This window comes from Pygoscelis adeliae, unplaced genomic scaffold (assembly GCF_000699105.1).
Source record: "Pygoscelis adeliae isolate BGI_AS28 unplaced genomic scaffold, ASM69910v1 Scaffold67, whole genome shotgun sequence".
Lineage (NCBI taxonomy): Eukaryota > Metazoa > Chordata > Aves > Sphenisciformes > Spheniscidae > Pygoscelis > Pygoscelis adeliae.
This window is the reverse complement of record NW_008825271.1, coordinates 7,623,712-7,633,259: the sequence shown is the minus strand read 5'-3', so window position 1 is coordinate 7,633,259 and position 9,548 is coordinate 7,623,712. Positions and strand designations below refer to the sequence as shown.

Sequence of the window (9,548 nt, the reverse complement as noted above, 5' to 3'; positions counted from 1 at the left end):
GTTAAAAGCAGGACGGCAGGATTTCCCCCCCCCCCCGCATGCCGCAGGCTTTGTGGAGGCTGGGTTGGTGTGGCAAAGGGACAGCATTTCCTAACTGACCGCGTGCATCTTGTAAGCGAGTGGGAATACTGCTCTCTTGCTTTTTGTTATCCATATGATCTTCAGTGCTCTGACTGCTTGAGCCACTGTGATGTGCCCGTTTCAGGAATAAATGATCCAGTTTTTACAATCCATGTTCTAATGATGCACCGCAGCCCAATTTCTCGCTTTTAAAACAGCAGGTTTAAGCTTTTTGCCGGCCATTTATTTAGTGAAAATGATTCCCTTTTCTCTCTCATCACTGGATGCACCAGCGTAGTTTTTTTTCTTCCTGTAAAATATCTTCTGGATCTTACTCACCTGCCAGTCAAGTTTAATTTCACGTGGTTACCCTGCAAGGAGCTTATGGAAATAACATGCACAGTTCTGTGCAGCTGGGACCGAATCCCCGGTGCCACACTTGGATGTTTTCCAGGCAGAGCCCCTGTGGGCACTCAGTAACACCTGTGCCTGAGCAAAAGGGTTTGTCTTGAGAGGAAGGGAAGAGGGTTGCTATTTCCAAAAGATTTCTTGTGGCTCGTGGAGTTTGGGGTATTAAAGATGTGAAGCCTCGCTGGATGGGGGGGTGGTTTTAAAGCTTACAGCGATGTGTATTTACATGGATGCAGGACCCTGAGCAGCCACCCTGTCCCTGGGCAGGTCACAGTCACCCATCGGTGCAACGCGGTTATGCCAGAAGTGTGTGCACGTGGGTTGCTGAAGCCCAAATCACGGCACATCCCAAATGAGAGCAGCTGGGATGCATGCACAGACCTCTGAGCATTTCGATGGTTCCCAATTTTGTCTCAATTATGTGCAGGTTATGTATAATCCTCACTTCTTTGGCCACAGAGTTGTTAGGGTTTGGGGGTTTTTTGGCTTTCCCTAGTAGCGAAGACTCCAGACCTTCTTAAAACAAAAAAAGGCTTAAAAATAGAAGTCAGGGACAGATACAGCCAGCTATGCCAAGCAACGTCTCTGGAATTTGCCTGGTTCTGGGAGGTGAAATCTGGTCTGGAAGGAGTACAACACATTTGGGTTTGCTTCTGACCCAAACCCTTCATGATTTCCCATTCCTAAGCTATGCTTCAGGAGATATGTTATTCTGTCAGCTTTTTTTTTGGCTTAAGTTTTTTTTGAGGTTTCCTGTTTACACCCTGTCTAATTACTTTTTTCTTTTTCTTATTTTTTCCTAACTGGATGACACACATGGATGTCTAAAAATATTGCATGTAACCACCAGCTTCGAAAGGGAGGATGTTTCTGCTGAAGAGAAATAGCATAAATATCCTGCATATGTTTTTTTTTCCCCCAAATAAACATTCAGGCTCAGGATATCACAGGGAATTGGTTTAAGTAGTCAAGAAGTATTTTTTTTTCTCTCTGCCTTGTTTTTTTTCTTAAAGGACCTATGTTTTGGAAAATCTGCCTCGATGATTTTAAGTGGAGAATTTGTCTTAATTTTTGTGTGACAAGCAAGATGGAGGAAAAAATGTTTGGGTTTTTTCCAGCTATATGAAACCTTTCTGAACACGTTAACCTGCTATATAGAATCACAATCTCGCCCTATGCTTTAATTTCCACGCATGGAGATTCTGAGAATTGCGTGTTTCTTCTCCTTCATTAGCTGCCTTTTTTTTACTGAAGATCTGGGTAAATCAGGTTCTTGCTGAAAGCCTGCTGCCAGTACCTGCCTGTAAGTTAGGAGGGCTGCAATATTTTGATATTACTGCATTTGTGCGTCTCCATTTTTGAGTTTTTTATTGCTTACTTGTGTGCAGAGCATACGAGTGACTTTGGGAAACAATAAGAATCCAGCATCCCGGTATCTCAGTACGGTTTTGCCAAAAATGGGGCTGTGCGTTATGTCGCTCCACTAATTTCCTATTGGGAATGAGATGAGAAACAGGGATACTTCATGAATTTTATGCTGCTACTCCTTTTACTGGATAATAGCTTAAATATTAGCAGGCTTTTAAAAATAACTGCTAAAAAGACCAACTTGGGGGCATGTTGCAAAAATACAACAATTGTTCATTTGTACAGACAATGCAAAATCAATGAGAATAAGCTGAAAACATAGATGTGTGTGTATATATATCTCAAGACTGCTCACGCCACCTCTTAACTGAGCCAGACAGCTGTGCTCATCTCGTGATGGATTGGTCCAACTACATAGAAAATCAATTATATTGTTTAGATTAGCAAGTTGAACTGAATTAAAGATGGAAATGTATCCTCTGAGGAGCCCAGCGCCCTGAGAGCTGGGGAGGCAAGCACAGGTCCTTTCCCAGAGCCTGAGCAAACAGGCCAGCGAGCGGATGTGCTGCGGGGAAATAAATCACGCCGGTGTCATTGGGGGAGTTAAAAACGAGTCCTTTGCTGCTTTGGCTCCAAGAGCTCAGGGTCTCTGGTCGCTGAGCTGGAGGCACTCTTCCATGGCCAAAATCCTTTATATATTCTGTGATACTATGGTGGTGAAGTCCTCTTTTTGAAGTTCCCCAGCTCTTCCTCAGGCAAGAGGAGAGGACCAGGCCGTTGATACCTGTGACCGTGCTGGAGCATGTGGCATTGCTGCGCCGCAGTTACGTCGCACCTCTGCGTCACTGCGCTGGGACAATACGGGGCTGGTGGAAGGTGGTTGGTACTCCAAAGCTTGTGAGGTGGTCTTGCGGCTGCAATAGCCTCTGAAGCTTTTGGTTCTGCCCCCTGTACAAACAAGACTTGCAAAATGTGAGTACTGTCTTGTATATAGGAGCCCTGCCTGCACAGGGGCAGCTCCATGTGAGGAGAGAGTTGTCTCCTGGAGATGACCTCTCTGGTGGGCGACATTCCTGATGCAGGATGGGCTTGTGTTGCTCTGTGATAGTAATTGGGAGTGATTTGCTTCTGATTGTGTTTGTAAATATGGAGTAAGCCAAGTGAAGTGCTCTCTGCCCCATCAGGAATGGGGTGGGGATAGTTGGAGTGAGCCCTTGCACAGCTGCAGAAACCAGGGTGCTGGTTGCTGAAGCCTTGGGGCTGCAAGAGGAGGATAAGGGCTGGTGCTTGGACTGTCCTAGTTCAATCCCTAAACAAAGTGGTGTTGAGCCAGCAAATGCAAAGCTGGTAGTCACCCTGGCAGATTTGTGTTCCTTGGCTGGGCTGTGGTGCCATGCAGTGAGTATCTATGTTGTGCCTCTCAGCACAGATGGAGAAGGCATCTTAGCAGGGATGTAGCCCTCAGGTGTGCGTGCATGGGCTGGGGGGGCAGAGGGGTGCAAGCAGCAAATGGAAAGGGCTCCAGAGCCCCCCTCTTCCCTGAGCTACAGCCAGCAGCAGACATCTCATGGCCCTGGACACTGCTGTCATGTCCCACCATGCGACAGAGCGTTCCTGGGGTGACACGGGCCCATGGCCACACAGAGTTCTGGGGATAGAGGCGGGAGCTGACAGGTTTGTCACAGTAATGGCATTTCACGGTGCTTTATTGCTGAGCACCCTGGCATCTTCTGCAACTTCTTGATTGAGCTTTCCAGTACTCTGGGAAGCAGCTGTATGATTTATTCTGAGATGAGATTCCTGGAGATTCAGGTGCTAAATGTTATCTGTATCTATATCTGTAAATCAGACTTTTAAGCTGTCCTTATGTTTTCTCATCAATACAATTGGGGAGATATATATATTTTGCCTTATCTTCAGGGGTGTCATGAGGTTTAATTACTTTACTTTTAAGGTGCTTTGCAATTACCTTGGATAGCTGAATAGAGGAACAGATTATGGTTGTTATGTTTTAATCTTCCCGGCAACCTTCCTTTCTCAGCACAAGGCTTTGTGGATGTGTTTGCTATAACAGAAACCTTTTTTACTTAACAATAGACAACCGAGGCAATTAAAACAGTCAGAAGTGATTAATGTGATTTCACTGGGTGAAAGCTAAAGCAGCTAGCAATTAAATAATGGCAACCCTTGTGCTATCTCAGAGCAACAGATGGGGAATGATTTAAAAACACTATTGGATCAGACACTTCGCAACAGGGGCAGATTGGTAACAGTATGTCAGAGCCAGAAATATGCACCACCTTGAAGGGTGTGCTGATGAAATGATTAATTGATGGTAATGTGACTTATTTATGAGTGCGTGATGGCAGACCTTCAGCTCTCAGGAACAAATGGACCCGTGATCAGATCGTAATGGATTTAAGGGCTCCAGGCAGCGTGTTCGGTGAATGGATAGATTGCAGGGAGCACGCTGGAAGCTGGAATCGGGATGCTGCAGCTTTGCTTCCAAAACCTGAAGGATAAAGCTCTGGAAGTGGTACCCTGCTGGGAGCATGGGCCTGGGGCTAGCGCAGCTCTGGGCTGATGCCTCCTGAGGGTGCAGTACTGTGGGGTGAGGCCATGGTTTGCACAGGGGGCATCGCTGCCGGCTCTGTGATGGTGCAGTCTCCGCTCTGCACCCCTGCGTGCGCAAGGCACTCTTCATCTGGCACTTCTCTACAAATTCACGTTCACAGCAGTAGAAGAAATGAAAAGGAAGAGGTCTCTTCCAGCTAGGCTTGCTCTGCAAATGGTCCTTTTACCAGTATTGCTGTTTTGACGAGCGATGTGATGATACATGTTTAGTGCTGTAAGTTGCCAGCGCTGGTGCCACAGGTGCTGTAGCCCCGTTCTCCTGGACACTAGACAGAGTTGTGCCCGCAGATGCTCATCTCTGACCTGTTTGTGGAGCTCCTCAGGAGGGGGATTCCTCCTGGGTTTTGGTCAAAATGAGCTCAATTAGTTGAAACAATAAAGCTTTGTTAATTTGGCTTCTTATGGCTGACCGGTGACAGAAGAGGCTGTGTCTTGGCAGCTCTTGCTGTGTGAACAGCTGCGTGTTGAAATGGGGGCAGCGCTGGGGGGAGGCGGGAGGTCTCTTTTCAGTTACACTGCAATAGGGTATAAATTGTATTTATTTTTAAGCCTTTATAATGTTTGGATGTGCGGCAGCCCGGGGCGGGAAGTGATGTGGGGATGCTGGTTGCAGTAGAGCTCAGCCCTGTCCCTGTCCCCATCCCCATGGAGCCAAAGGGATGTGAAAGAAGAAACCACTGTGTGTTGCTGTTTAATCCCTCCAGGACCCCCTATCTAAGCAAACCACCCTCGGCCTCTGCTCAGAGCTTAGAATTTATAGTCTGCAAGAAGCTTGTGCTGTCAGAAAAATGAGTTACTCTGAGACTGGGAGAGTAAATATAAAAGCCAGGTTTCCTTCATCAACTCCTGCCCAGAGAGCCCTGTGAAGCCAGTCCTCACCGAAGCCAGCGAGAGGCCTAGAATTAGAACAGATTCTAAATAATGTAAAAGCTTTTGTGGAAATGTATTAGATTTCAAAGGGCAGATATTAAAAGGGCCTAATGTGCAGCTATTTCTGAATTACTGTCCTCTTAGGGAGAAAGACACATTGTTTGCAAGAGATAAATGTGACATGAAATAAGTGGTCCAGATAAAATGTCAGAGGCTGCAAAGCTCATCCTGTTCTTAATTGTTCACTTCAAGCACCTGTCTTGGTGTGTGCAACCACCTATATAAGAATCCTATGGAGGCAATGACTTCTAATGCTTGTGAAAAGTTATCCAAGGGAGAGCAATTAATGTGCCTGTAGAGACTCCATCTAAACTAGAGACCAGGTCCTCTGTCAAGGGACCAAATTGAGGTTGACCCGTCTGCAGGGAGGGTTGGATAGATGGGGGTTTCATGGGTCGCTGGTCATCTCTGCTCCTCACCAGAGCAAAAGGCCATTGCTGCTGCTTGTGGCTATGGTACTAGCCAGGCTGGTTCAGCCTCAGATTAAATTCTTGCAATGTTTATGTTGTTTTTACCTGATCCTGAGTGCTGTTAAGCACCCTGAATTTCAGCTTGAAGTTGATGGGAGCTGAGACTGCTGAGGCAGCTCCCCAGACCGAGTCCTTGGAGAAGGATGTGCAGCTCTGGTACAGAGTCGATTCCCTTATCAGTGTAGATTAAATGCTTGCTACATGCTGTCCTTGCCCCTGAGCCGCACGTGGGCCTGTGCGAGCCAGGAAAGCCACGGATCCTGCCCTTCCTCACGGTGCTGTGTTGCTGTCTTTGCAGATGACAGAGGGCCGGCACTGCCAGGTGCATCTCCTTGATGACAGGAACTTGGAGCTGCTGGTTCAGGTACAGACCCCTCTCTTGTGGGCACTGGTAGCATGGTACTAATTTCCCTGCTTATTTTCTTTAGCAGTGCTATTGGGGGCTGATGCATAAGTGATGTTTGAAGAAAAGTTCTGTCTCTTACTATAGAAATTCAGAGAAGTGGAATAAATGGGCATGCTTTCAGGCACGCATGCCCCTCCTCGGACCTGAATTAACAGGAGGGTTTCCCTTGGACGTTGGTGCACAGTGGGCAAAATATCTGCCGCCAGTTCTGCATCTGCTCTTACCAAAATTCATAAAGTGTATTAAACGCACTCCTCATGGTGGTATTTTTTGTAATTTAGAAGGGAAGAAAAGTCTGTATTTCTGGGGATGTGTTTTATTCCCATAACAGAACTCAAAGCATAAGATCCTCCAGTACGCAATATTTTCTTAATTGAAAATCCCTCCTGCTGTATGTGCAGGAAAGCCTGAGCTGCTGCCTTTCTCCCCCAGAAAGAGGAGAGCAGCAGTCGGTCTGTGCACTTCAGCTTGACGTTGTGGGTTAAGTACATAATTGCCTCTCCATGCTCCGCATGTCCCACGGCTCCACGGAGACACCGTATCCGACTGCCCTGAGTCTGATGAAGCCACTTCTGTATTGAGTTGTACAACAGGGTTTTAACTTGGCCATGTGTACTTAAATGTCAGTATTTGCAGAGAAAATTTTTATTATATATGAAAAGCCTGGACTGAAATGAATTAAATTTTTTTTATTCTTTCAATAGCCCAAACTTCTGTCTCGGGAGTTACTGGATCTGGTGGCCTCACACTTCAACCTGAAAGAAAAGGAGTATTTTGGGATAACGTTTATAGATGATACGTAAGTATGTTCATTTATTTTAAACAGCTGTATGATTATTGCAATGTAAAACCTATCCCCAGCACCGTGGCAACTCAGCGTGATGGAAAAAATGACTTTTTCTTTTGAAGAAAGATTTTCCTACCTCGTGCTTGTGCTGCTTGGCTGAGGAAAGGAGAAGGCACAAAACAAAAAATATTTGGAAAATATCTTCTGGGCACAAACCAGAGAATAGTTGTAAAATACCTTCCTGACGCTTTCACTTTTCATCTTTGTCTCACAAAGTGAAAAAATTGATTCAGCAGTCATTTCCCCCATGAACGCCCTTAGCTTTCCTACCCTGCGCTTTCAGTAATAACAAAAAAGGTTTTGCATTTGTTTTCAAAATGAATTGCTCCTATTGCTTTGCACTTTAATCTGAAATGTGTTATTGAGTTTTTTTAAACCCAAACTTGCCTAGCAGCAGTGAAACATGAGGTTAGTCCTTCCCATAAACAACTCTCCTCTAGCTTCCCTACTACTTTTAGGTATCCAAGCTATTCTGCAGACTACCAAAAAGAGCTGCAAAAGCAGAACATCCACGAAATGCACAACCCTCCCTTCCCGGCAGCTGGACTATTGCAAGCGTGCAGCGGTGTTGGGTGCACTTTGTCATCGCTGCTGACGTGAGTGGGGCAGCTCAGGCAGCCGCTGCCCATCACCCTGCCACCCTCCGCCGGTGGCTGCTGCCGGGCTGGGTGAGACGCTACGGCCAGGCTCCGGAGCACTGCAGGAGATCTGCTTCCGTGGCATTAACCCGGAGTCAGTTGGGTTAATTGAAATCTCAGCTGGTGTTTGAGAGTTATCTGGCAGCGTTGCACTGAAATGCTTCCCCATGTCTGCTGGGTGCAGGACTGAAACCCGCAGGCAGGACTCTGCTCCCCAGAGCCAGCATCTCCAGAAGAGTTACCTTCAGCTCCCCAAAAAAGCTGGAGCAGAGCTGCTTAGGGCAGTGGGGAAATGGAGTTGTGCACTAATACAGCCCCTAAATAAACCTCTTGTCTAATGGGGATAATATTAGTCCCTGCTGCTCTCCGTTGCTGCTTTTTTACGGTGTCCTGGATGGAAGCCTTCACCTACAAATCACGTCGGAGCCGTGTTTGGGGCCACCGTGCCAAGGCAGTTCCCATCTGCAGGTGCAGGACTGGCCCTGGGGAAAGGGCTGGTGTTTACTGAGCTGGTAGGAGCCGCTTGCTCTGGGGCCCTGACTGCAACTGTGTTATTTTTACCAGCCACTCTCATCTTGGGCTCTCCCTAGAGTATATTTGCCACATCCTTATCCTTTCAAGTATTGGAAAATACTTTCAGCTCTTCTGTAAATCCCTTGAGGATGCTGTTTGCACTTGGCTTATTTTTTTTCCCCCAGAAGAGCTGCCATGAAAGCATAGAATCATAGAATGGTTTGGGTTGGAAGGGACTTTAAAGATCATCCAGTTTCACCCTCCCTGCCATGGGCAGGGACTCCTTCCACTAGCCCAGGTTGCTCAAAGCCCCATCCAGCCTGGCCTTGAACACTTCCAGGGATGGGGCAGCCACAACTTCTCCGGGCAACCTGTGCCAGTGCCTCACCACCCTCATCAAGCAGGCCAGCAGGGTCATTTAAGTCAATGGGGGTTACTCTTGCGTGTTGCTGCGTGCATGCGTGCGGCTAAGCACTTCGTTCGCCTGGGTTGGTATTTAAGTAACAGGGGTTAGAACAGAAAAGGAAATTATGCCGTTTCTGGTGACCTGAGTCCACACTGCGCAGGCGCTGAGGCCGCCTGGATTGTATCAATGTGTCTAAAAAAGATAAATTCCCATCTTCGGCTTTGACAGTACATTCACCGCACGCTCTGACAAAGAAGGCAGAAGGGAGGAACCTCTTCCCATGTGGGACTGAACTGATAGGGGTACCTGCTAAATTAGGTGGCTTTTAAAACCCCAGAGGCTCATGCTTTGTAGCAATATTTAAAAAATTATGTTGGAGACTGCTTTTTCTCTCACAGAGAGAAGCATGTGATCTATTGGGGGAGCTCAAAATAAGGAGTCCAAATCTTTCTGAACAGTAACCAGGTGCTGCCAGCGGTTTGCTCGTTGACTCTGCACACCCCCCACACCCCCTCCAGATATTTGGGACAGGGATAATGTACAGCTCACATTCACACGAGTTTATCAGCAGCTGAAAAAGTACAACGCCTTGTTGCTCAGGCCTTTGTATGCATTGCTGGAAAGTAAAGTAGCCGAAAAGCAACACGTACAGCTGCTCATATCCCCGCGAGTATTCTCCGATGGCTGCAATTAGCAGTCTGCAGGAGCTGTGGGGAACGACTGAGACCGAGGGAGAGTAATGAACCGACCCTCCTGGGCTCAGTCACGCAGAAAATACACACTGACTGCAGTCCCGCGCACCCGCCTCCAGGCCTGGCCGCACGCTTTCCCTGGGGACTCGGGGGACCGCCGCGGCGAGCGGTGG

At 47.3% G+C, this 9,548-nt stretch overlaps 1 protein-coding gene across 1 annotated transcript in view; it reads left to right on the top strand.

Annotated features, from left to right (window-relative positions):
- The window catches only part of FRMD4B (FERM domain containing 4B), an 89,306-nt gene that overhangs the window by 15,175 nt on the left and 64,583 nt on the right, over positions 1 to 9,548 (top strand). Inside the window, 2 exon segments of the mRNA XM_009329814.1 lie at positions 6,172 to 6,237; positions 6,984 to 7,078. Of these exon segments, the coding sequence (XP_009328089.1) occupies positions 6,172 to 6,237; positions 6,984 to 7,078 (161 nt within the window).